The sequence below is a fragment of the Ascaphus truei genome, chromosome 13, assembly GCF_040206685.1.
Source record: "Ascaphus truei isolate aAscTru1 chromosome 13, aAscTru1.hap1, whole genome shotgun sequence".
Taxonomy (NCBI): domain Eukaryota; kingdom Metazoa; phylum Chordata; class Amphibia; order Anura; family Ascaphidae; genus Ascaphus; species Ascaphus truei.
The window spans coordinates 11,432,129-11,460,002 of record NC_134495.1 but is presented as its reverse complement, the minus strand read 5'-3'; the positions used below and the strand labels follow the sequence as shown (position 1 = coordinate 11,460,002).

Sequence of the window (27,874 nt, the reverse complement as noted above, 5' to 3'; positions counted from 1 at the left end):
CTTAGATTACAGAAAAAGGATTACAAGAACATACAATTACAGTAAATGCAGGACAGTTTCTTAAAATAACAGGATAAAACATAAAACAGAAATCCCTATACATTACGTTACCATATGTCAGGATTTTCTCCCAGAGAGGTCACTGGCGCAGAAATTAAAAATCACGTGTGTGGTCCAAAACACACCTCTGTGGAAATCTGATCTTCATAATAACTAGCTAAGTCTTATGTACTGTTTTATTCCCCATTGAAACAACATAACCCCACCTTTGTCGTAAATCAGCTGCGAGATTGAAAGTTTTATAATAGAGTAAAAAAACTTCTACCAAACGACATTTACATTTTGCCTCAATATATAACCGCACTTCCCTTCTCCAATACTCAGACACAGGTGAGTCACATCAATAGATTCAGGCGGTCATGATGGACCTAACAAGACTAAGTATAACTGCCTTGTCCTTTAAATTTGAGTGACAATTGGATATCTATCCCCCATTACAAGCTAGACCTCACCTCGTTCGCCTCCACGTCACAACCACAGATATCAAAATGTTATACTTCAGCATCGCTGTCAAGTCCATGATTCTATATTTCATAGCTTTTGGATGGGGTGCGAGTGTCACACCCCCAGGCACTCTGTAAAATCCCTTCCAGGAATGCTTTGAAATACCTTTAGACAGTGTCCGGTTTATGTTAGTGTCGGGAGAACCATCATTTATTCCCATCTCTGGCAAAACATATGTTCTTATCTGTAGATTCTATCAGTCCTACACCTAGGCCTGGCTAAGGGTTTAACCATCCGTAAAACATTTATTTGTATTTGTAAAATCAAACTCTAACTACGTTAACCCCTGAAGCACCAGATTGATTACAATACATAATATCTCATATATTATCATGACAGCAACGTTGGGAAGTACTCAGCATGAACTCTTAACTCCTTCAGCTCTGGACACACTGCAATGCCGTGGTTACTTCCCTTATTGCAGATCAATAATAACAGTAATAATAATAGTTTGTTCTTACATAACTCTGCATTGTACACAAACGTTGTGCAGGTATGACAAAGCAATGCCCCAAAGGCTTACAATCTAACTCTAGATCTTGAGACTGAGGAAGATAACTTTACTTGTCCAATGTAACAAGGACCTGACACTGGGGTTTCAGCTGGGTTTACACACTCTGAGGGTTGTAACTGTCTCACTATATTCCTATTACACGCCCAAACCAGCGATATCTGTTATTGACTTTATTGGCTGGTATCATTGATTCGATCGCGATTTAATGAATCCCGGCCAATATACCTTACACTCTTCTACACACTCACTAACACCCACAGGGACCCAGCGATCTTGTCCGGAACAGCCTGATACCAGAGGCAACTTAAATCTAAGTCTCTCTCGTGCAGTCAGTGTCAGGCTGGGGTGGGAGGGTGTGTACAAGTGACAGGTTTTTGTTTCAGTTCCTGTTGAGATCCTCTCACTGTGATAGTCACTTCCAGGCCAAGAGCCACAGTAATACTGAGCATCGTCCTCAGCCTGCACCCCGGAGATCACCAATTCCCAGAGGTTTCTGGAGGTGTCGGGGGACACAGAGAATCTCTCAGGGATCCCGGAGCCTCTGCCCTGGCTGCTGCTGCTGTGATAGTGATACACAAACCGGGGGGCACTGCCAGGTTTCTGCTGGTAGAAGTACCCTCTGTTGCTGCCAATGCTGTGACCAGAGGACAGGGTACAGGACAGTCTTGCTGTCCCTCCCGGTGACACTGACACTGAGGGCGGCTGAGTCAGCTGCTGAGCGCTGGAACCTGGAACACAGAACACAGGACATTAAATGCTGGACACAGATCTTTCTGCAACAAGGACATTTTTATGTCACACAGACTCAGGCCCCCTTACATGCACAGAGACAGGTGACAGTGAGGAGGAGGGCAGCCCAGGACATGGTGCAGGACAGGACAACTCTGATCTATGAGACAAAGAGATCTCTGATATGGATCCCCAGATGCTCCACCTTAAATCCTTTGAGACATGCACCAGGTATGCAAATCCGCAGCTTTGGTATTGGCTGCAGGAAGCTCCTCCTCCTGCCTCTCTGTATATTAGGCAATGTATATATTCATTACAGGGGTAATCCTCCTCACTTAGGGTCTGACCCACAGGGCTGTTATCTCAGGGTTTATAATGCCATGAAATCAGTGACAGACATTATTATCCCAGAGATTTACTCTTATTAACAAAGCTAATTATATGTAAAAACAAGTTGTACATCCCAGTAACACAGGCTTAATGTCACATTGTTAGCACAGCACCACATCAGCTTCTAATATTGTGACATTAACTATGTCTCCCCTAAAGCTGGTATTACTCCCTCCATACTCTGGCAGTATGGTGAGACAAGAGCTCCCCAAACTCTCCTATACACAATACGCAGAGAGATACCTGTGAAGAAAATCTGCACACCTGAAATCCCTGGGAAATATGCTAATTTGTATAGGCAAAGAATATTAAACTGCTTGAAATTAGCATATTTCCCCGGGGATCTCAGGTGTGTGCAGATTTTCTTCACAGGTATCTATCTCTCTGTGTGTTGTATAGAGATGGGTTTGGGGGAGTATAATATTGTGACATTACATATAGCGCAACACGCTGCCTTGGGGTCACACATGACTCCTCTCTCACAGTCAAAATGTATCTAAAACCTGTCACTTTTTCCTCTGCAATATCACAAAGATACGCCCTTTCCTCTGTTGCTCGACTGCTCAAACTCTTACTCAGGCCCTCATTCTCTCCCGTCTCGATTACTGTAACCTCCTGCTGTCCGGCCTTCCTGCCTCTCACCTGTCTCCCCAACAATCTATCCTAAATGCTGCTGCCAGAATCACTCTACTCTTTCCTAGATCTGTCTCAGCGTCTCCCCTGCTCAAATCCCTCTCCTGGCTTCCTATCAAATCCCGTATCTCACACTCAATTCTCCTCCTCACTTTTACAGCTGTACACTCTTCTGCCCCTCCTTACATCTCAGCCCTAATTTCTCGCTATGCGCCATCCCGACTCTTGCACTCTGCTCAAGGATGTTTTCTCTCTACCCCCTTTGTATCTAAAGCCCTCTCCCGCCTTAAACCTCTCTCACTCACTGCCCTACACCTCTGGAATGCCCTTCCCCTCAATTCCCGACTAGCACCCTTTCTATCCACCTTTAAGACCCATCTTAAAACACACCTGCTTAACGAAGCATACGAGTAGCTCCGTGGCTGATACTTTACACATGATACATAATCCTTGGCCCCCTGCAGACGCACTTACCAGAACGCCCTCCAATCTCTGTACGTCCTTCCTACCAACCAATTAGATTGTAAGCTCTTTGGAGCCGGGACTCCTTTTCCTAAATGTTACTTTTAGGTCTGAAGCTATCCTGAAGCTAGGGTCACGTGTTGAGGTATGAATAGCTTCAGTTAGCTTTAACTCATGTCTTCCCTCTTCCAAAGCATGACAAGTCCTTAATGTCTTTCTTAACTTTATTGCAGGAGTAGAAAACACAGGAACTTGTAGGTGTAGTGTGGGCAGAGAGTGCTTCTCTATGTGGAATGCTTCTATGAGGTTAGACTATGGTAAGAGAGAAAGGCCTTACCAGGGGTGGATGCAGACAGGTCTGTACTCACTGTGATCTTGAACAAACAGGAGGGGGGGCAGACTAGCCCATTCTGGTGAGGATCTCAGAGGCTGCAGTAGCAGCTCACTGATTTCATGCCCAGAGGCAAGAAATGCAACATTGTTGCATGTCACGCAGGCACAGTATGTGTGTGCAAACTCCATGCAGCTGAGAATAAGATCTGACAGGCAGAAGCTGCAAAGGAGAGAGGGGGGTGAATCAGAAATGTAGTTCTTGTTCCATGACACTCCCCGTCTGGTATCTGGAGATACCACTATTTAACTTGAATATGTGGAACATATGTGCAATGCATAACAAAATAACATCACATTCTCAAACAATGCAAGAGTCCATGTCCACATAGCGATGTGACACCGGCCGGTATCACTGGTATCAAGGTCCCTTGGCCAAGGTTCTTTGGCAAAGGAGGCAGGGTGGATGCACAGCTCCAGGTTTGCTGGTTGCACCACAATGTCTTTTTGTAAAAGTCTCTGGTACTGTTTCCTTTTAGCCTTGTGAGAGAACAGTCTTTTTGTCTCCGTAGTTTTACCCACAGAGTGCATCCCCTTGTAGGTATGCCAGTCGTGGTAGCCTGTCGCTCTATCACCTGGCGTTTGGCAGAAGGAGATGGCTTTTAGCTCCTTGTGGAAGCGGAACAACACTCCTGGAAGACTGGTTGTCGAGCCTAGCCCAGTAAAGAGGGCGTCGTTCAGGGAGACTCCCTGGAGCTGAGCGCTAGGGCTGAACACTACCCGGATTTGATCGGGTTCCTGAGGGTGGTAGGCCCCAGATGATTGGAGGTACCGGCATTCTTCACCTTCCTTCATTAGAGGTGCTGGCTTTGCGTGGCCGGTAAGGAGTCTCTTCTGGATGAAGGCCACAAAGTTGCTTTTGGTCTCCGGCTCCCTTTGTGGGTTGCGGCAGAGCGAAGTGAGCCTAGAGATGGCAGGTTCTCTATTATTCGGGAGGCGTCCTTTTGGTGAATGGAATGGTAGCGGAGTCACCCAACTGCCTAGTCCGTCTTTAGAGAGCTCCTTGACTGTTAACCTCGGGAATCCTCTATCTTCCCTCAATGGTGTTTGTTTGTCGTTGTCCCTTGTTGTCTGGAACGCTGTGCACCGTAGGTCATCGGTGCATTTCTCTTGCACGAGAACATCTCCACGTAGTTTGGTGAAACGCTTTTGTGTCTCTTTGTTAACTGCCATCGGGAGGTTATTTTCTCCCTTTACGTAACGAAGAACAGTCTCTTTTGCCCTAGTAAGTCCCTTTATGAAATATCTCTGTGGCTGTCTCTTTTTAGACGTGTGAGAGGACAGTCTTTTTGACACTGTGGCTTCACCTGTAGGGCAAAATCTTTTGTGGCTATGCCAGCCGTGGCAGCTGGCTGCTTTGTCGCTTGATACTCTGTGGAGAAGAACAACTGTACGTCTTAGTCGTGCCATTGCTCGCGAGAGGACCGTTTGATTGTTTATTGCCTTTTGGACGATCCCTTTGTCAGTCACCTTTGGGAGGTTACTTCCTTCCCTCGGTGGAATCGACTCATCATCCTTAGCTGTCTGGACTGCTGAGCATCCTAGGCCATTGTCACATCCCCCCGACGTGAGGATGGTTTTGTTGATCTCAGGGGTATGACCTTGTCTTTTCTCTTCACTTGGCCCTTCGGTCACTTGGAGATGGCCAAGACATGGTTCAGAGAGAGATGTGTGTCCACATTCTGTTACCACCGTTCTGCGGGCGTCAACATAGTCTTGTCCGTGCTCTTTGTCAGTGCATGCGTTGCCCACTATCACCCATCCTAGGTCAAGTCTTTGGGCGTATGGCGCGTTGTGGGGTCCGTTATGCTGTTTACGGACTTTATGTACCCTCATGATGTCCCTGCCGAGCAGCAGCAAGATCTTGGCACCTTGTTCTACTGGCAGGATGTAGTTGGCTACTCCTCTGAGGTGCGGGTAATGGCGTGCCACGTCTGGTGTGGGAATCTCGTCCCTGTTTGTGGCCATGTGGTTGCACTCGATGAGTGTGGGGAGAGCTATCTTCACTCTGTTATCCACTGAACATATGACGTAACCGCTTGCTCTTCTCCCTGTTGACTCGGTTGACCCTGCACAGGTTCTGAGGGTGTAGGGTGAGGCATTGTCTTGTAAGTTGAACAAGTTGAAGAACTCCGTCTTCGCCAATGATCGGTTGCTTTGGTCGTCGAGGATTGCATACATCCGAATAGCCTTCTCAGGTTGTCCCTGGGGGTGCACTGCGACAAGGCATATTTTGGAGCAGGACATTTTGTCGCTTTCTTTTCCGCAAACCTCAGTGCGCTGAGATGTGATGGATGTTGGCTCTCCTTCTCCTTCCTCCCCGCCATGCTCCGCTACGGAGGATGGGTTGTTGAGTTGATGGAATGTCAGCGCCTCTGGGTGTAATGATGTCACGTGCTTGTCACTTTCGCACACTGTACATTTGATTTCTTCTTTACAGTCTTTGAATAAATGAGTTGTGGAAGCACAACATTTGAAACAAGCTCCCCATTCCCTGAGTAAGTTCTTTCGCTCCTCTATGGGTTTCATTCTGAATCCGATACACTCGTTAAGCGGATGCGGCCTTTTGTGTATAGGGCATTCTTTGTTAAGGTCCCTTGGTTCCTTGTCTCTGGCGACCGACTGATCGGGAGTAGTTTGGGTCGTTGGAGGCACGTTCGTCCTGTGGACCGAGATGGGTGTTTGGGTGTTACCATATCTCGTCACTGGTCTCTCGTTCCTCAGGCTGCTTGCACTGTATGTGGTTTGCGCACCTAGGATAAAACTGGGATCGTTCCTGGTCTTTGCCGCTTCGCGGATGAAGCTCAAGAAGACTGAGAATGGGGGGTAGACGACTTGCTTCTCCCTTTTGTATTTGGAGCCTTGTGAGATCCATTTTTCTTGGAGGTTGAAGGGTAGCTTCTCCAGGATGGGTCTCACTCCACGAGCTGAGTCTAGGGCATTGAGACCTATTAAGGAATGGTCTTTTCTCGCGAACTCCAGTTCTTGCAGCAGGTCCCCGAGCTCTCGTAACTTCGAGTAGTCTTTAGTTGTGATCTTGGGGAAGCTGTCGATTCTTTTGAAGAGCGAATCCTCGACCGCTTCGGGGCTGCCGTAGGACTCTTCTAGCCTTTCCCACACTAGGTCAAGACCTACTTGGGGTTGGTGCGCGTTTGCCGCCCGAAGTCTCTTCGCGTGCTCCCTGGATTCGTTCCTCAGGAACTTGAATAGCAGGTTGAGCTCTTCCCTTGCTGAGAAGTCCAAGCTGTGGATTGCATCTTTGAACGTGAACTTCCACGTCCGGTAGTTCTCAGGGCGGTCGTCGAAGCTGATGAGCCCTGCTTGCACCAGGTCACGCCGGATCATGTACTTGGCTATGTCTGTCAGGCCTGAGGCATCGGCGTGTTTGTCCCATTCTGGGGTAGTTGCTGGGAGGGTCCGTGCGGTCGCCTCTTCCTTGGCGAGGACGCGTGATGACTGCTGGTTGGTGTGAGGGACTGTTCTCTCCCGTGTGGGTGTACCTGGATTGCGAGCCTGTTGTGGTGCATCCGTGTGTGTGCTGGCGTGTGGATCACTGTTGCGGCTGTGGCTATCCCAGGCAGCGTGTACCATTGAAGGAACAGCGTCGTCTCCTCGTGGACCTAGCAAGTCTTCGGTGTCTGTGGAGTCACTCCATCCGTGTTGAGATTGTGCGCTGGTGTTTACACTGAAGAGGCTCCTTACGTAGTCTTCAGTGCGTTGGGCTGGATCCTCTGAGGCTATCCGTCTGTACGGTTGCTCCCCGCTGTCCTGTCTCGCGGCTGCTTCTAGGACTTTAGCTTGGGCTATGGCGGCGGCGGCTTCCTTCTCTTGGTTTAGGGCCTCTAGATTAACGTCCACCTGTCTTTTTCCGTGCAGCGGTGGCAGTGGCTGCAGCAGCGGTGGCAGCAGCTGTCTGCTCCTCCTCTTCTATGCGGGCCCTTTCTAGTTTCATGGCTGCCTCTTTCTGAGCGCATGCGGCCCTGGCACGTGCGGCCTCTGCGGTGGCTCGCGCCCTGGTGGCGTTTGCGCTTGCGCTAGACGCGTGAGATTGCGCTGATCTTGCTGACCTTGATGAGTGTCTGGATGTGCTTGAGCGCTGCGATGCGGTTTCCAGCAAAAGGTCTTTCCTCTTACTCTCGGCTTCCGTGATAGAGGTTCGCACGCGGCTGTCACGTGTCAAGTCAAGGTTATGTTGTAAGTCCCTTTCATGCAGGCTCTCGCCGGTATTAGCCCTGGCCAGGTAGGTGACGTATGCCTCTGACAGCCCTTGGTAGCATAAGTGGTCTATCTTTAATTGAGTTATTGCCTGCTCGAGCTGTTGTACAGAATTGCCAGCGGTGGCGACATTGCGTATCCCAAGTGTGGTAGTGTTCCAGGCCAACTCTAATTTAGCGCGGTGCGCTTCAATGTCAGTCTCGTATTTTTCGCGGGCCTTTTGTGTCAGTGTGACTGTCCATTTGGGCCTTGGGTCTGCCTGCGCCTGTTGCAGTTGCGCAGCAGTCTCTGTGTCTGAGTGATCGCTCTCCTGCGTGATGTCTGGTGAGGCTCTGAGTTCTGCCATGCTGTAGGTGTGTGTAGGCCTTTAACCAGTGCTTGTGGCGTGCGGTCTTTTACCTGTGTCAGCGATGGGCGTCTGCCTCAGATGATGCCGAGCGGTGTCCTGCAGCGTGCAGCGTAGGGGTGGCTGTACTCACAGGTGTCCGGTGTCTCTGACCCGTGTCCTGGCGAGTGTCCGGTAGCGTGGCCCTTGATGGCGCTAGCCGTGGGGACGTGCGCAGGGGTAGGTGAGATGGTGGCTCCTCACTATGGGGCTGTGCAGAGGGTGAACTCAGACAGAGAAAGGCAATTAGGTTTGTGTACGAAGCACTGTCAGTCTGCAAAGCTGCTACCTTGTGTGCAGGGTTGATGCTGGCTGAAGCTTGCTGCCCTGTCTGAAAGGCTGCTTGTGCAGTGTAAGCTGCTTGCTTATCTGTAAGGCTGCAGGCTGTGTGCAGTTTGCTGTATAAAGCTTGCTGCCCTGTCTGGCAGAGACTATTCTGTATAGCATAAAGTCTTTGAGTAGTAGCTGCTGTGTGATTCCCTAACACAGGTCTTTGTTTTACTGTGCTGTTTAAACTGCTGCTTGTTTGCAGAAAGCTGTAGCTGTTTGCTGTATAGCTGTGTAGAGCTGCACTTTTGTAGCATGAAGGCTGTGAGTGATAGCTTCTGCGTAGACCTCTGATACACGGTCTCTCTCTTACTATCCTGAAGCTAGGGTCACGTGTTGAGGTATGAATAGCTTCAGTTAGCTTTAACTCATGTCTTCCCTCTTCCAAAGCATGACAAGTCCTTAATGTCTTTCTTAACTTTATTGCAGGAGTAGAAAACACAGGAACTTGTAGGTGTAGTGTGGGCAGAGAGTGCTTCTCTATGTGGGATGCTTCTATGAGGTTAGACTATGGTAAGAGAGAAAGGCCTTACATGGGGTGGATGCTGACAGGTCTGTACTCACTGTGATCTAGGGTGGAAAAGGAAGTGAGGAGCAATGTGGGTAAAGGGAATAGCCTTGGGACAGACTATCTTGAACAAACAGGAGGGGGGGCAGACTAGCCCATTCTGGTGAGGATCTCAGAGGCTGCAGTAGCAGCTCACTGATTCCATGCCCAGAGGCAAGAAATGCAACATTGTTGCGAGTTACACAGGCACAGTATGTGTGTGCAAGCTCCATGCAGCTGGGAATAAGATCTGACAGGCAGAAACTGCAAAGGAGAGAGGGGGGTGAATCAGAAACGTAGTTCTTGTTCCATGACAGAAGCACTTATTCCCATTATGTGTTATTTGTTATTTATATGATTGTCACGTGTATTACTGCTGTGAAGCGCTATGTACAGTAATGGCGCTATATAAATAAAGACATACATACATCTTACCTAAAGACGGTATTACTCCCTCCAGACTCTGGGGATATGGTGAGACAGATGAGAGCTCCCAAACTCTCCCATATACAATACGCGGAGAGATACCAGTGAAGAAAATCTGCACACACCTGAGAAATATGATCATTTCCAGCAGTTTAATATTCTTTGCATATACAAATTTGCATGTTACCCACGTGTCTCAGGTGTGTGCAGATTTTCGTTACGGTATCTCCGTGTATTGTATAAAGATGTGTTTGGGGGAGTATATATGTCACTGGGCTCACACTCCCTATAGAAATGTATTCTCCCCTATATATCAGGGTGTGTATGGGAATAACATGGGACTGATTAAAGATCATATTAAATCCCTGCATTAACTGTAATGGATCTTTGGGGTTTAGGTTCTGTTAGAGGAAACGCCTCTTTTGGATACTGTTAATATTAACAACCATTAACGCAAAGGTCTCATTCTGGCCTCAAACGGGACTTAATGTTACATTATTGGGCTTTGCGGATACACACAAAGGGATAACGGGGCGTTAACTTAATTCACGTGCTGGGCTCTGTGGATCTGTGGATTCTAAGGTTTGGCGCCATTGAGTGGTAGAAAGAGGGTACTGCGGTTTTATTCCTTGGGGTGTGGTGATACAACAGACCCCGTCACCTCTCCCACTGACTGTCACATGCAAGTGTCTCTTCTCTTCCAAGTTACAGAGAGACCCTCAGGGCAGAGACATGAGCTGGGGACACACGGTCACTGACATAAAGGGTCATTACTTGTTTTATTTCCACACATTTATTTTCACGTGTCCTGCACATGGAATTCTGCTTTGTTCGCTGAGAGCTGCTTATATCTGTGACTGTTTGCAGCCATCTTTAAATATCCCCCTTCAGGAGTTTTTGTTTTTCTTTGAGTAGCCCCTCCCACCTATACTCCCAAAATAAAATAACCCTTTCACTGCCTGATGGACGAATGTCACGCAGTAGGGGACAGGTCTCTTAGTGCAGTAGGTTTGTGTCTCAGTTCCTCCTAGCCTCACAGCACTGTGCTCAATGTGTTACTAATCCACGCAGCACAGTAATACTGAGCATCGTCCTCAGGCTGCACCCCGGAGATCACCAATTCCCAGAGGTTTCTGGAGGTGTCGGGGGACACAGAGAATCTCTCAGGGATCCCGGGGCCTCTGCCCTGGCTGCTGCTGGTGTAATAGTGATACACAAGCCGGGGGGCACTGCCAGGTTTCTGCTGGTAGAAGCTCCCTCTGTAGCTGCCAATGCTATGACCAGAGGACAGGGTACAGGACAGTCTTGCTGTCCCTCCCGGTGACACTGACACTGAGGGCGGCTGAGTCAGCTGCTGAGCGCTGGAACCTGGAACACAGAACACAGGACATTAAATGCTGGACACAGATCTTTCTGCAACAAGGACACTTTTATGTCACACAGACTCAGGCCCCCTTACATGCACACAGAGAGGTGACAGTGAGGAGGAGGGCAGCCCAGGACATGGTGCAGGACAGGACAGCTCTGATCTATGAGACAAAGAGATCTCTGATATGGATCCCCAGATGCTCCACCTTAAATCCTTTGAGACATGCACCAGGTATGCAAATCCGCAGCTTTGGTATTGGCTGCAGGAAGCTCCTCCTCCTGCCTCTCTGTATATTAGGCAATGTATATATTCATTACAGGGGTAATTCTCCTCACTTAGGGTCTGACCCACAGGGCTGTTATCTCAGGGTTTATAATGCCATGAAATCTGTGACAGACATTATTATCCCAGAGATTTACTCTTATTAACAAAGCTAATTATATGTAAAAACAAGTTGTACATCCCAGTAACACAGGCGTAATGTCACATTGTTAGCACAGCACCACATCAGCTTCTAATATTGTGACATTACATATAGCGCAACACGCTGCCTAGGGGTCACACACGACTCCTCTCTCATAGTCAAAATGTATCTAAAACTTGTCACTTTTTCCTCCGCAATATCACATATACGCCCTTTCCTCTGTTGCTCGACTGCTCAAACTCTGACTCAGGCCCTCATTCTCTCCCGTCTCGATTACTGTAACCTCCTGCTGTCCGGCCTTCCTGCCTCTCATCTGTCTCCCCTACAAACTATCCTAAATGCTGCTGCCAGAATCACTCTGCTCTTTCCTAAATCGGTCTCAGCCTCTCCCCTGCTCAAATCCCTCTCCTGGCTTCCTATCAAATCCCGCATCTCACACTCAATTCTCCTCCTCACTTTTACAGCTTTACACTCCTCTGCCCCTCCTTAAATCTCAGCCCTAATGTCTCGCTATGCACCATCCTGACTCTGGCGTTCTGCTCAAGGATGTCTTCTCTCTACCCCCTTTGTATCTAAAGCCCTCTTCCGCCTTAAACCTTTCTCACTGACTGCCCCACACTTCTGGAATGCCCTTCCCCTCAATACCCGACTAGTACCCTCTCTATCCACCTTTAAGATCCATCTTAATACACACCTGCTTAACGAAGCATACGAGTAGCTCCGTGGCTGATACTTTACACATGATACATAATCCTTGGCCCCCTGCAGACTCACTTACCAGAACGCCCTCCAATCTCTGTACGTCCTTCCTACCAACCAATTAGAGTGTAAGCTCTTTGGAGCCGGGACTCCTTTTCCTAAATGTTACTATTAGGTCTGAAGCACTTATTCCCATTATGTGTTATTTGTTATTTATATGATTGTCACGTGTATTACTGCTGTGAAGCGCTATGTACATTAATGGCGCTATATAAATAAAGACATACATACATCTTACCTAAAGATGGTACAGTATTACTCCCTCCAGACTCTGGGGATATGGTGAGACAGACGAGAGCTCCCAAATTATCCCATATACAATACGCGGAGAGATACCAGTGAAGAAAATCTGCACACACCTGAGAAATATGATAATTTCCAGCAGTTTAATATTCTTTGCATATTACCCAGGTATCTCAGGTATGTGCAGATTTTCGTCACAGGTATCTCTCCTTGTATTGTATAAAGATGTGTTTGGGGGAGTATATATGTCACCGGGCTCCCACTCCCTATAGAAATGTATTCTCCCCTATATATCAGGGTGTGTATGGGAATAACATCACTTTTGATGAGGCAGAGGCCCCAGCATGGGGTCGTAGGCTCCTTAAGGGCTGCGACGTCCTGATTGGCGAGAGCTGGGGGGTCAGATAACCCCCCTTCCCCCACGGAGTGGGAAGACTGCTTGTCCCCTCCCATCTAGGGGGAGGGGGGTGAGAGGGTATAAAGAGAGGGTCCTTGGGGGGAAGAGTCAGAGCTAACGGATTTTTTCCCTTACCTTACAGGATTTTTGCTGCGGATCTGCACATCTTTCCAGATATGATGAGAGGCCTCGTGGATTACAGCAGCTCCCCGCTGTATGAAGACCCCTCGAGCCCTGCCAACCTCACCCACCCGGATCCTGAATCCGATGCTGCGGCTGCAACAGGGGATCAGGTAAGTGTCCCTGCCCCGCGCAGATCCCAGCGCAGAGGTGCGGGCAGAAACCCACGTGCCCATTCCCCCAGCACGGCCAGGTCCCCCGCCAAGCGCAGACGCCCCCCGCCAGCGTCCGCTCCTTCCCCTGTCCCCTCCACTGCCCCCCAGGCTCTCCCCCAAGCGCCCCTCTTCCCGCTGCCGCCTCCTGGTTCGGTCCCCCGCAAAGCCCCGCCGCACGCGCTCACCTCCCCCTGCCCAAGCGCGGTCTCGCCGGGCCCCACACCGCCAGCCTTCGCGCCGGGAGGACCAGATCTCTGGGGAGAGCCGCACCGCCCTCAATAGTGTGCGGCCTCTCCTCCGCCAGCCCCCGCGTCGCCAGCCCGGTCACCCCCCTGCCGGTGGCGGCAACGCGCTGCCCGATGGCCAGACCCCTTACTACCAGCCCTCCCAACCCGACCGCGGGAACCATCTGGCGCCGCGTGCGCCGACCGGGGCGAGTGCTGGTCGGGCCCCGCTCCCCTGGCTCAATCACCCCCCCGGCCACATCCAGCTCCACCAACCTCCTCACCCTGATCGCGGGGAATATCAGGCGCCGCCCGGTCCCCACCTCCCTTCCTTCTTTCTCGACCCGATCGGGGGGACTCCTAGGACCCGCTCCCCCTGCTCACTTACCCTTCCGGCCGGGGTCCAAGTGCTCCTCGGCGCCATTACTCGCCTCCCTCCCATGTGCAGCAGCAGGGGAGGGAGGAGCGCCCTTCCCCCGCGCGGGCTGCAGCCTGGCCCCTCCCCCTGCAGCCTGGCCCCTCCCCCTGCAGCCTGGCCCCTCCCCCTGCAGCCTGGCCCCTCCCCCTGCTTCCCTCTCACTCCACAGGCTTCTATGAGCAGGGGGAGGGGGGGTTTCCTTGCCCGAGTTCCTTAAGGGGACAGGAGGTCACAGGCAGGTCTGCAGAGGCAGGCTTTTGCCTTGGCTCTTCAATGCAGCAGCGCCACCATGAGACCCCTAGCGGTACTGCAGGGCGACCTCAATTTCACCCCTCAGAGCGACCTCAACCTTACCCCTCACAGTACAGGACAGAGTGTGAGCGGGGTTACTCCCTTACCCCTCACAGTACAGGACAGAGTGTGAGCGGGGTTACTACCGTGAAACACCAACTTATTACATACCGCCACAGGTTATACCCAACCACCCCACCTACTTACCTCCAGCTGGCAGGGGCGCGGGCGGTCCAGGGTATAACCGCCCCAGCCACCGTGGGGCCCCTGCCCCTCCCACCCAGGGGTCACGTCGGGTCAGAGGATTTAATGTGACCCAGCCCCTGGTTCCCGCATGGGAACCGCAGGCTGGGTCTTCTCAGTTTCAGCAGGAAGCGGCGGCCAATGAGTGGTCATCTCACGCCTGGGAGTCAGACCAGGACCTCTACCTACCTTCAGCGGCGCACGGCGAAGAGGACAATCGACGCCGCACCCAGTCGACATGCTCCACTTCTGGGTCAGCGCAGGATGCTGAACCGACCGACGGGATTCAGGGTAAGGAAATGAATCCTATGTCTAGTACTGAGACTAGCGATTCGGATAGTGACAGCGACAGCGACATTTTAGAGTCAGAGAGTGCAACGCGACTACACAAGACCCCGATGTATATATTGCTAAAGAAACAGCTAGTGGGAATTAACCGGGCACTTAAGGCTAGGCCAAGCGGGGCAACGCAGGAGGCAGCGGAGGAGAGCAAGGCCCCAAAAACAAAGGACGGTAGCGTCAGCGCCAGCGCAGCGATGAAGGGGAAGGACATATACGCCTGCGCTATGACCTCTCTCTCCAGTCGGGTTACACCCAAGGTGAGAAAAGCAATTATAAAAGGGAAATTCACAGACGTATACGACCTTTCTACTGAGGGGTTGCAGGCCAAGAAAAAAGCAAAGGCTGCGGGCGATGAGGGCGGTAACAAGCATAAAACCATTGACAACTGGCTAAGGGGTTACCTAGTGTTAGCCAGCTGCCTGCTGGAGAAGCACCCAGAGGAGGGCCTGAATGTCCTTAAATACATTGAACTGATACACGACACACACAAAACGTATGGGGGCGCAGCATGGCCCGAATACGATGAGGAGTTTAGGCACAAGATGCACGGTAACCCCGTTCTGAATTTTGGCACTAAGGGCCTGGACTTATGGATCCGCCGGTTTACACCGGAAAAATTGGCTCCCTTTGCCAGGGGGCCGGGTGGGCGGCCAGCTAATCAACCACCGGGTAAACCCAAGAGATCGGAGTGCTGGGACTTCAATAAAAACTCTTGCTCAAAGGGAGGGGAGTGTAGGTTCCTACACGTTTGTTCAATCTGCAGCGGCGGCCACCAAGCGCAGAAATGTTTTAGAAAAGCCAAGACCACCGGCAAACAGGCTGATAGTGGCCCCGGCAAGGGCGGAAACGCCAATTAAATTAGAATGTATGCTGCCATGGCTCCAGGCCTACCCTTGTCAGGCGACAGCGGATTTTCTCGAGAGTGGTTTTAGGGAGGGTTTTGTCATTCCAGTTGGGTCCAATTTGGTAACCACCCGCGCAAGTCGCAACCTTAAATCCGCCTCGATTTACCCGCACATTGTGCGGGGAAAAATTAACAAGGAGGTAAGCCTGGGACGCATGGCAGGGCCATTTCACTCACTGCCCATACACAATTTAATCAAATCCCCCTTAGGGGTAGTTCCAAAGAAAGTACCCGGCAAATTCAGGCTCATTCAGCACCTGTCTTACCCCAAGGGCAGATCTGTCAATGACGCGATCGATCAGCAGGCGTGCCGTGTCCAATACCAATCGTTCGATAGGGCCATCACCATAGTCAGGACTTATGGGTGGGGGGCCCTTATTGGCAAGCTGGACATAGAGTCAGCATTTCGCCTATTACCATTACACCCCGATAGTTTCAGGCTCATGGGTTGCAAGTTCGAGGGGGCTTACTATGTGGACATGGGCTGCACCCTTTCCTGCGCCTTCTTTGAGGCATTTAGCACGTTTATACACTGGTGCATAATGGAACGTACGGGGTGTGACACTATAGCACATTACTTGGATGATTTCCTCGTGGGCCCCCTGAGTCCACACTTTGCAAGAGGCTCTTAGAGAGCAGCTCTGCGCTAATGCGTAACATGGGGATACCCATAGCTGAGGACAAAACAGAGGGCCCGGTCAGCACCTTATCATTCCTAGGGATCGAGATCGATTCAGTGGCCGGGGAATCTAGGTTACCCAGGGATAAAGTTATCAAACTGAGGGGTCTTATTCAGGAATGCAAGGGTGCTAGGAAAGTTTCACTAAGGCAGATGCAGGCACTGCTCGGGCTCCTAAATTTCACATGTAGAGTCATACCCATGGGCAGGATTTTCAGCAGGAGATTAGAGAGGTCGACCGCAGGGGTATCCCGACCACTGCACCGCATCAGGGTCACTAAAGAGCTTAGATCAGACCTGGGTGTCTGGGAAGCTTTTCTCCAGGACTTTAATAGCAAAAAGCTATGGATAGAAGGGGGCCGTAGTAACCAGAGCTAGAGTTGTTCACAGACGCGGCGGAGTCGCTAGGCTTCGGGGCTTACCTAAAAGGGGAATGGTGCGCAGAGCCATGGCCCCAGGCATGGATAGACTCGGGTTTAACAAAGAACATTGCCTTCCTGGAGCTTTTTCCCATCATAGTGGCGGTAGAGCTTTGGGCTAAGGAGCTCAGTAACAAACACATCATATTCTGGTCCGACAACCCGGGGTTGGTGGGAGCAGTGAACAGCCTCCCTGCAACATCAAGCCCGGTGATCCGGCTGCTGCGGAGGCTGGTGCTGCTCTGCATGCGCAGCAACATCAACTTTAAAGCCAAGCATGTCCCGGGGAGATTAAACGTGATAGCAGACGCCTTATCGCGGTTCAATTGGACTGCGTTTAGGCAAGCAGTGCCAGAAGCAAATGCCATAGGTCTAACGTGCCCTCGTCACCTTTGGCAGATAGGGATATCGGACTAATGGACCTGGTCCAGAAGTCGCTAGCCCCACGCACCTGGAAAACCTACCTCCGGGCTTGGCACACATGGCTAGCATTCAAGCAAAAGGACAGCGTTGAGGGTAAGCGAGGTAGCAGCGCACGGACGCAAGAATATTAACATGTTTTTCCCTCTTAGTAGGTAGCCGTGCAAGAACCCTGGAAGTTTGGATCATGGGTCATTCCTTCATCCATGGGGCACCGAAGAGATGGTGTTCATCTATCGCCAAAGGGTTTGGAGGTGTTCCTACATAGCATCAAGGGGAGTTTGCGGGAGGAATTGAGGTCAGAGGTCGCAGCTTTGGGTGGGCTTGTCGGCCCCAGGGAAGCCGGTGCCCGGCAGAGGGGCCTCCGGATGGCGGAGCTGCCGCGCCAGCCAATCTCAGGAGACGGAGAACGGGCGAGGACTTTAGGGTCCGTCCCTCAGCTGGAGCCCCTAGAACAGCTCGGCAGGCTGGAGGCGCCGGCTGTAGGGCCGGGCCGGCCTTTGCCCAATCAACGCTGGTAAAAGGCTGGGCGCCAGCTTTAGGGCTGGGCCTAAGCTGAACCTAGGGGCGGGAGGGGGAGGGAAGCAGCCCAACATCGGCTGAATGAGGATCTCCCCCTCCCATTTTACAGTGCTTTTGGGCGGGGGGAGGGAGCGGGCCAATTGCTGGCTGTCTGGGCAAGGATCTCCCCCCCCATGCACATGCTATGGGCGGGGGGAGGGAGCGGGCTAATTGCTGGCTGTCTGGGCAAGGATCTCCCCCCCCCCCCCCCCCCCATTTCGCATGGATCCTGCTTGGCTGGCGGGGAGGCTGGTTGATTTTAACAGCGGGTGTTAAAATAAAGCTGTGACCTTTTCTTCCAACCTGGTGTGGTGTGACGTTATTTGGTTTAGCGTTACAAAGGAGGGGCGGCGCTTAAAGCCTTTATATGACTGATTTAAGATCATATTAAATCCCTGCATTAACTGTAATGGATCTTTGGGGTTTAGGTTCTGTTAGAGAGAGGAAACGCCTCTTTTGGATATTGTTAATATTAACAACCATTAACGCAAAGCTCTCATTCTGGCCTCAAACAGGACTTAATGTTACATTATTGGGCTTTGCGGATTCACACAAAGTGATAACGCGGTGTTAACTTAATTCACGTGATGGGCTCTGTGGATCTCTGGATTCTAAGGTTTGGCGCCATTGAGTGGTAGAAAGAGGGTACTGCGGTTTTATTCCTTGGGGTGTGGTGATACAACAGACCCCGTCACCTCTCCCACTGACTGTCACATGCAAGTGTCTCTTCTCTTCCAAGTTACAGAGAGACCCTCAGGGCAGAGACATGAGCTGGGGACACACGGTCACTGACATAAAGGCTCATTACTTGTTTTATTTCCACACATTTATTTTCACGTGTCCTGCACATGGAATTCTGCTTTGATCGCTGAGAGCTGCTTATATCTGTGACTGTGTGCAGCCATCTTTAAATATCCCCCTTCAGGAGTTTTTGTTTTTCTTTGAGTAGCCCCTCCCACCTATACCCCCAAAATAAAATAACCCTTTCACTGCCTGATGGACGAATGTCACGCAGTAGGGGACAGGTCTCTTAGTGCAGTAGGTTTGTGTCTCAGTTCCTCCTAGCCTCGCAGCACTGTGCTCAATGTGTTACTAATCCACGCAGCACAGTAATACTGAGCATCGTCCTCAGCCTGCACCCCGGAGATCACCAATTCCCAGAGGTTTCTGGAGGTGTCGGGGGACACAGAGAATCTCTCAGGGATCCCGGAGCCTCTGCCCTGGCTGCTGCTGGTGTAATAGTGATACACAAGCCGGGGGGCACTGCCAGGTTTCTGCTGGTAGAAGCTCCCTCTGTAGCTGCCAATGCTATGACCAGAGGACAGGGTACAGGACAGTCTTGCTGTCCCTCCCGGTGACACTGACACTGAGGGCGGCTGAGTCAGCTGCTGAGCGCTGGAACCTGGAACACAGAACACAGGACATTAAATGCTGGACACAGATCTTTCTGCAACAAGGACACTTTTATGTCACACAGACTCAGGCCCCCTTACATGCACAGAGAGAGGTGACAGCGAGGAGGAGGGCAGCCCAGGACATGGTGCAGGACAGGACAGCTCTGATCTATGAGACAAAGAGATCTCTGATATGGATCCCCAGATGCTCCACCTTAAATCCTTTGAGACATGCACCAGGTATGCAAATCCGCAGCTCTGGTATTGGCTGCAGGAAGCTCCTCCTCCTGCCTCTCTGTATATTTGGCAATGTATATATTCATTACAGGGGTAATTCTCCTCACTTAGGGTCTGACCCACAGGGCTGTTATCTCAGGGTTTATAATGCCATGTTACCTAAATCTGTGACAGACATTATTATCCCAGAGATTTACTCATATTAACAAAGCTAATTATATGTAAAAGTAAGTCGTACATCCCAGTAACACAGGCTTAATGTCACATTGTTAGCACAGCACCACATCAGCTTCTAATATTGTGACATTAACTATGTCTCCCCTAAAGCTGGTATTACTCCCTCCAGACTCTGGCAGTATGGTGAGACAAGAGCTCCCCAAACTCTCCTATACACAATACGCAGAGAGATACCTGTGAAGAAAATCTGCACACCTGAAAGCCCTGGGAAATATGCTAATTTGTATAGGCAAAGAATATTAAACTGCTTGAAATTAGCATATTTCCCCGGGGATCTCAGGTGTGTGCAGATTTTCTTCACAGGTATCTATCTCTCTGTGTGTTGTATAGAGATGGGTTTGGGGGAGTCTATATGTCACTGAGCTCCCCTCTGCTCCCCCATATATCAGGGTGTGTATGGGAATAATGTCACCTTTATGCCTGATCTAACGTCATATTAAATCCCTGCATTAACTGGAGTGGACCTTTGGGGTTTAGGTTCTGTTAGAGAGAGGAAACGCCTCTTTTGGATATGGTTAATATTAACAACCATTAACGTAAAGCTCTCATTCTGGCCTCAAACAGGACTTAATGTTACATTATTGGGCTTTGCGGATACACACAAAGGGATAATGGGGCGTTAACTTAAGTCACGTGACTGGGCTCAGTGGATCTGTGGATATCAAGGTTTGGCGCCACTGAGTGGTGGAAAGAGGGTACTGCGGTTTTGTTCCATGGGGTGTGGATATAACAGCAAAAAATACAAAATATGACACCAGCACTCCTAGTGAAAGCTGCAGTTCAGTCTTTTTTTTATTTTTTATTTTTATTTATTTTTTTACTTCAATAGTTTCATGTGTGCAATCTCTAATGATCTAAAGAGCTGTATAGCTGCAGGTCAATTCGTTCTCCATGTATTGATAGGCAAAATTTGGTGACATAATTAGTGAAGGGATCTGTTTATATTCTGCTTCACTCCCTCAGCGGAAGCTCATGAATATTCATGAGCATTTCTGCACTGAGTGCTAGAGGGAGGGCAGGGCTGACAAAGGGGTGTGCCAGGGCTTGTGACAGGACATGAAGGGGCAGTGCCTTAGCAAATGGCTGTTAAAATAGAATACAAGAAAATTGGTCTTTCAAAGTTTTTTTTTTTAAAACAGAAAATGCTAAAAGTATTTTTTCTTACTACAGAACTGATTTATTTAAAAAAAACCACATGCAGGATATTGACTGAACTGCAGCTTGAAGCGACAATGAATAGGGTGAGCGGTGCAGTAGAGGGGGACAAAGTGTAAACACACTTGGGAAAGCAACTGACCAAAGAGGGGACAATGGACCAGTAAGGTCCTCTACAAGACAGCACTCAATCACACTTTATAGTTAGATGATAACAGTTTGCTCTTGTATAGCACTACTAGTTTTACATAGCACTTTACAGAGACATTTTGCAGGCACAGGTCCCTGCCCCGTGGAGCTTACAATCTATGTTTTTGGTGCCTGAGGCACAGGGAGATAAAGTGACTTGCCCAAGGTCGCAAGGAGCCGACACCGGGAATTGAACCAGGTTCCCCTGCTTCACACTCAGTGTCATTACTCACTGAGCCGCCCCTTCTCCCTCTTGTATTACCAAACATGAAAAGGCAGAGCTCCGAGCACCCAATAATAGTGATGATATGATGTATGTGATATAAGAACACTTTTATTGATAATATAAAGTTAAAATAAAGGGTGTTAAAAAAAACTCCCCAGAGCAAAAAATGGGCTTCAAAAATGGAAGCTCCAGTACAGTACGTATGTAACTGGAACCCAGTGGGGTAATATCAAGGCTGGATAGCCTGAGAAAAATAGACAGGTGAGCGAGCTTACTAAGAGGAAGGGAGCTCCTAAGCAAGCCCCCCCCCCTCTCCCCCTCCACTTCCCCTTCCCCCTCCCATCCACTCTACAATTGATACTATATTACAGAAATCTCCATACTTGAAATAAATATGCAGCAAGTGTAGCATCCATAGGTGACTGCAGATGAGTTATCTTATACTATATTAGTGAAAGCACTGTATGCCTGTCTGGATGTCCGGTGTCCCTAGGGGAAATCTCATTGGTCCCTTGGGCCGCCCCCGCACCTCTCATTGGCCTGAGGCAGAGTGACGGGCCAAAACACACACACACACACACACACCTCTCCTCTGTCCCCCCCCATCACGTGCGCGGCCCCTCCTGTCCACTGTCCCGTCCCCTCCTGTCCACTGTCCCGTCCCCCTCCTGTCCACTGTCCCGTCCCCCTCCTGTCCACTGTCCCGTCCCCCTCCTGTCCACTGTCCCGTCCCCCTCCTGTCCACTGTCCCATCCCGTCCACTGTCCCCGTCCCCTCCTGTCCACTGTCCCCGTCCCCTCCTGTCCACTGTCACTGACACTGAGGGCGGCTGAGTCAGCTGCTGAGCGCTGGAACCTGGAACACAGAACACAGGACATTAAATGCCGGACACAGATCTTTCTGCAACAAGGACACTTTTATGTCACACAGACTCAGGTCCCCTTACATGCACACAGAGAGGTGACAGTGAGGAGGAGGGCAGCCCAGGACATGGTGCAGGACAGGACAGCTCTGCTCTATGAGACAAACTGATCTCTGGTTGGGATCCTCCAGATCCACCTTAAATTCCATGAGAGCTGGGACACACCCCCTGCATGCAAATCAGCTGCCTTCTCATTGGCTCCTGTAACTCATTACACATCACCTCCAGCAGCCAATCAGAGTTCTGAATTCCACAAGATTCCAAGCATCATATTCCCAGCACAGGTGTAATTGTGCACAATGTGTAACACTGCCGCTCAGACACAGACCATGTGTAACAGCTGCTCAGGGACCGGCCTTATTAATATAATGTGTTACTGTTACTAATACAGATCAGTCCTGTTACCCGATCACTGACTGAGATAACACCTCTTTAATGCGTTGCAGGCCTCTAGAGTAACAAAGGGGACTTCTATATTCAGATCTTGGTTTGTGGGGGCTTTATATTATACTAGCTGAGAGACCCGGCGTTGCCCGGGATGTAAATCCGTAATAGGTAGTATTATTTATAAATCGTGGAACAATAGGTGAGTATTTGTTGTAAAGGTTGGATAATAATGTTGAAAAGAAAGATGGAAGAAAATGTAATACGATGTTGTATAAAAATGGTTTATTGTAACCACACCACAGTACAATGTATATTTTGGTGACATAAGTGATGTGAAAATGTGAGGCGTGTGTCCTGCTAGGGTGTGAGCGTGTGTGAGGCGGCGGGTGGGTGTTCAGTACGGGTGGCGCATGGGTAGTGAGTGCTGGCTCTGGGTCGGGGTCCTGCTGGGGTGTGAGGCGGCGGGTGTGTGGCGAGTGCGGGTGACAGCTGGTCAGTGATATTGTTGCATAGGGGCAGGATGCGGCAGGTGTGTGTCGAGTGTGTGGGGTGGGTGAGAGGCGGCGGGTGTGTGTCGAGTGTGGCGGGTGTCTGATGAGTGCGTGCGGCGGCTGTGTGGCGCAGGGGTGTGAGCGGTGGGCGGGTGAAAGGCAGAAGTGCGGGTGGGCGAATGGCAGAGGCGGGAGGGCGGACGAAAGGCGTAGAAGGAGGGGAGGTGAGGTCAGAGGGGTGGTGAGGGGGGGCGGTGGGGAGTGGTGAGGGGAGGTGAAGGGGGGGCAGAGGGGAGGTGAAGGGGGTGCGGAGGGGAGGTGAAGGGGGGGCGGAGGGGAGGTGAGGAGGATGGGTGGTGAGGGGGGGTGGTGGGGGATGGTGAGGGGAGGTGAAGGTGGGGCGGAGGGGAGGTGAAGGGGGGGCGGAGGGGAGGTGAAGGGGGGCGGAGGGGAGGTGAAGGCGGGGTGGAGGAGAGGTGAAGGGGGGTGGAGGGGAGGTGAAGGGGGGACCGAGAGGGGGGGCGGAGGGGGTAGGTGGGAAGGGTGGAGGTGGGGGGCTGGGGGGGAGGGGGGAGGTGAAGGGGGGTGAGGGTAGGTGAAGGGGGTGGAGGGGGGGTGGAGGGGAGGTGAAGGGGGGGTGTAGGGGAGGTGAAGGGGGGTGAGGGGTGTTGAGGAGAGGTGAAGGGGGGGTGAAGGAGGGGTGAGGGGAGGTGAAGGGGGAGAGGTGAAGGGGGGGTGACGGGAGGTGGAGGGGGTTGCCGGGAGGTGAAGGGGGGGGTGACAGGAGGTGAAGGGGGGGGTGACAGGAGGTGAAGGGGGGGGTGACAGGAGGTGAAGGGGGGGTGAAGGGAGGAAGGGAAGGGGGAGGTGGAGGAGGGGAAGGGGGAGGTGGAGGAGGGGAAGGGGGGAGGGGGTGGGGGAGGTGGGGAAGGGGAGAGGTGGGGGAGGAGGGGAAGGGGGGAGGAGCAGGGGGGAGGGGGGAAGGAGGGAGGGGGGAGGTGGTGGGAAGGGGGGAGGAGGGGGGAGGTGGTGGGAAGGGGGAGGAGGGGGGAGGTGGTGGGAAGGTGGGAGGGGGGGAGGTGGTGGGAAGGTGGGAGGGGGGGGAGGTGGTGGGAAGGTGGGAGGGGGGGAGGTGGTGGGAAGGTGGGAGGGGGGGAGGTGGTGGGAAGGTGGGAGGGTGGGAAGGTGGGAGGGGGGGAGGTGGTGGGAAGGTGGGAGGTGGTGGGAAGGTGGGAGGGGGGGGAAGGGGGGAGGTGGGGGGAAGGGGGGAGGTGGGGGGAAGGGGAGGAGGTGGGGGGAAGGGGGGGAGGTGGGGGGAAGGGGGGGAAGGGGGGGAGGTGGTGGGAAGGGGGCAAGGGGGAAGAGGTGGTGGGAAGGGGGGAAGGGGGGGAGGTGGTGGGAAGGAGGGAAGGGGGGGGAGGTGGTGGGCAGGGGGGAAGGGGGGGGAGGTGGTGGGCAGGGGGGAAGGGGGGGAGGTGGTGGGAATGGGGGGAGGTGGTGGGAAGGGGGGGAGGTGGTGGGAAGGGGGGGGGGGTGGGAAGGGGGGGGGTGGGAAGGGGGGGGTGGTGGGAAGGGGGGGAGGTGGTGGGAAGGGGGTGGAGGTGGTGGGAAGGGGGGGGGTGGTGGGAAGGTGGGAGGTGGTGGGAAGGTGGGAGGTGGTGGGAAGGTGGGAGGGGGGGAGGTGGTGGGAAGGGGGAGGAGGGGGGAAGGGGGAGGTGGGGGGAAGGGGGTGGGAAGGGGAAGGGGATGGGAAGGGGGAGGTGGTGGGAAGGGGGAGGTGGTGGGAAGGGGGAGGAGGGGAAGGGGGTGGGAAGGGGGAGGGGGTGGGAAGGGGGAGGTGGTGGGAAGGGGGAGGTGGTGGGAAGGGGGAGGTGGTGGGAAGGGAGAGGAAGTGGTGGGAAGGGGGAGGAGGGGTGAGGTGGTGGGAAGGGAGAGGAAGTGGTGGGAAGGGGGAGGAGGGGTGAGGTGGTGGGAAGGGAGAGGAAGTGGTGGGAAGGGGGAGGGGGGAGGAGGTAGTGGGAAGGGGGAGGAGGGGGGAAGGGGGAGGTGGTGGGAAGGGGAAGGGGGTGGGACGGGGGTGGGACGGGGGTGGGAAGGGGGAGGTGGGGGGAAGGGGGAGGTGGTGGGAAGGGAGAGGAAGTGGTGGGAAGGGGGAGGAGGGGTGAGGTGGTGGGAAGGGAGAGGAAGTGGTGGGAAGGGGGAGGAGGGGTGAGGTGGTGGGAAGGGAGAGCAAGTGGTGGGAAGGGGGAGGGGGGAGGAGGTAGTGGGAAGGGGGAGGAGGGGGGAAGGGGGAGGTGGTGGGAAGGGGAAGGGGGTGGGACGGGGGTGGGACGGGGGTGGGAAGGGGGAGGTGGGGGGAAGGGGGGGAGGTGGGGGGAAGGCAGGGAAGGGGGGAGGTGGGGGGAAGGGGGGGAGGTGGGGGGAAGGGGGGGAGGTGGGGGGAAGGGGGGGAAGGGGGGGAGGTGGGGGGAAGGGGGGGAAGGGGGGGAGGTGGGGGGAAGGGGGGGAGGTGGGGGGAAGGGGGGGAAGGGGGGGAGGTGGTGGGAAGGGGGGAAGGGGGAAGAGGTGGTGGGAAGGGGGGAAGGGGGGGAGGTGGTGGGAAGGGGGGGAGGTGGTGGGCAGGGGGGAAGGGGGGGAGGTGGTGGGAATGGGGGGAGGTGGTGGGAAGGGGGGGAGGTGGTGGGAAGGGGGGGAGGTGGTGGGAAGGGGGGTGGTGGGAAGGGGGGGGGTGGTGGGAATGGGGGGGTGGTGGGAAGGGGGGGAGGTGGTGGGAAGGGGGTGGAGGTGGTGGGAAGGGGGGGGTGGTGGGAAGGGGGGGGAGGTGGTGGGAAGGTGGGAAGGGGGGGGAGGTGGTGGGAAGGGGGGGAGGTGGGAGGTTGTAAGGGGGGATTGGAGGGGGGGTGGGGGTGAATGTGGGGGTGGAGGGGGGGTGAAGGTGGGGGTGGGGGTGGAGGGGGGGTGGAGGGGAGGTGAAGGGGGGGGTGGAGGGGAGGTGAAGGGGGGGGTGGAGGGGAGGTGAAGGGGGGGTGGAGGGGAGGGGGGGTGGAGGGGAGGTGAAGGGGGGTGAGGGGAGGTGAAGGGGTGAGGGGAGGTGAGGGGGGGTAAAGGGGGGTGAGAGGAGGTGAAGGCCGCTCACTCACCCGGCCGGCCGCTCACTCACCCGTCCGGCCGCTCACTCATCCTGTGGCCGCTCCCCCGCTGACTGTAGAGGCGCCGGGGGGGTGGTGGAGGGGAAGTTGAGTGAGGGGAGGTGAAGGCCACTCACTCACTCGGTGAGGGGGGGGGTGAAAGCGCGGGAAACAGGGAGAGGCGGAGGAAGAGGCGGAGCCTCCGGGACCGGCGGGTAAGAGAGCAGGAGATGTGCTGCTAACACTGTGAGCCCCGCTAATGTATGTAACACCCCCCCTAGTTAGTGTGTGTGTGTGTGTGTGTGTGTGTGTGTGTGTGTGTGTGTGTGTGTGTGTGTGTGTGTGTGTGTGTGTGTGTGTGTGTGTGTGTGTCCCCTTTGGCCCGTCACTCCGCCTCAGGCCAATGAGAGGTGTGCGGGGGCGGGCGGGCCCAGGGAGGTAAAGAGAGTGAGTGAGATAAAGAGAGTTGGAGCGAGATAAAGAGAGTGGGAGCGAGATAAAGAGAGAGCTAGCGAGATAAAGAGAGAGCTAGCGAGATTAAGAGAAAGCTAGCTAAAGAGAGAGGGAGCAAGAGAGAGAGTTAAAGAGAGAAGGAGCGAGATAAAGAGAGAGAGAGAGCTGTTGAGTAAACAAAGAAAGAAAATAGAAATGATGAGAGGGAGAGAGATAAAAAGGAGAGACTGAGAATGAGGAGAAGGAGAGAAAGCAAGAGAGAAAGGAATGACAAGTCAGAGTGTAACTGCATCATTCATAAAGTGCGGACTCCTTACAGGTAGTAACACTTTCAACGAAACAAATGTAGTTTTTATACAGACCTAAGACCTTGTACAACTCCTCTATGAAATAACTCCATGTTTACTAAACAGTGCATTCATGTGCATGTGCCATTGGTTGTTTTTTTGGCCCTGCTTAGTAGATATGGGCATAATATAAGGCTTCCCAGCAATACAACATTCAAAGTGACAGGAGAGAGAAGTTGAGGGTTAATGTCTCAGTTCTGCATTAGCGTGTAACACTGTGCATGCACTGCCTGCCCAAAGCGCGCAGTAATAATCTCCCTCATCCCCAGCCTGCACCCTGCTGATGGACAGAACGGCCGATCCCCCTGATATAGAGCCAGAGAATCGGTCAGGGACCCCTGAGGGTCTCACATTCTGATTGCCTGTACCAGAGCTTTGCATTATCAGCTTAGGGACACCCCCAGGCTTCTGGTGGTACCAGGATGGGTAGTTATCTCTAGTCACTGCCCCTCCACTCCGACTGCAGGAGAGACGGACGTCCCCACCAGGGGACACTGACACTGAGGCATCCTGAGTCACCACAAACTGTGCGACAGAACCTGAAACAAGATGACAATGTTACAAAAGAACCCCAGAGGGCCCCTGATCTGAGCTGGCAGTGCAGGTGTCATATCTTACATGAGCAATAAGAGGTGAGAGCGAGGAGGAGGCACATAATGTGACACATACACAGACACAGACACATGTGACACAGACACATAATGTGTTTACCGAAAAATGACTCATCTGGAAGATGTCCCGTTGATGCCATACAGACATACAGATATAATAGAACAGGAACCGGTGTGGTCGGTAACAGAGATGCACGAGTAAGCCAAGATTTACTTTGCCGCTGTTTCCATTGAATTGCCTAAAAAGTTTGGAAAATCCACCAAAGTTTTGGAGCCAAAAGTTCTATTGAACCGCCCATGTTCAACATTCACTATTTTCAGACATGCAATACTCCTTGATTTTTTAAGGCTAAGTGAGCTTGTGCTTTGATCCCAAACTTCGCAACAGCTATTGGCCGAACCGAAAAGGGCGAAATTCGCAAAGTTCCTAACACTTTCAAAATCTTCTCACATCTCTAGTCGGCAAACAGAACAGGCTTTGGAGTTT

At 52.5% G+C, this 27,874-nt stretch overlaps 1 protein-coding gene across 1 annotated transcript in view; it reads right to left on the bottom strand.

Moving 5' to 3' along the window:
• Window positions 1-27,431, bottom strand: part of LOC142465229 (immunoglobulin lambda-1 light chain-like) — a 53,888-nt gene extending 26,457 nt beyond the window's left edge. The window contains exons 1-2 of the mRNA XM_075569228.1: window positions 27,395-27,431; window positions 27,000-27,315 (exon numbers count right to left, since the gene is read on the bottom strand). Coding sequence (XP_075425343.1) covers window positions 27,000-27,315; window positions 27,395-27,431 — 353 coding nt within the window. The remainder of the gene's footprint in view (window positions 1-26,999; window positions 27,316-27,394) is intronic.
• Window positions 27,432-27,874: the final 443 nt, after the last annotated feature.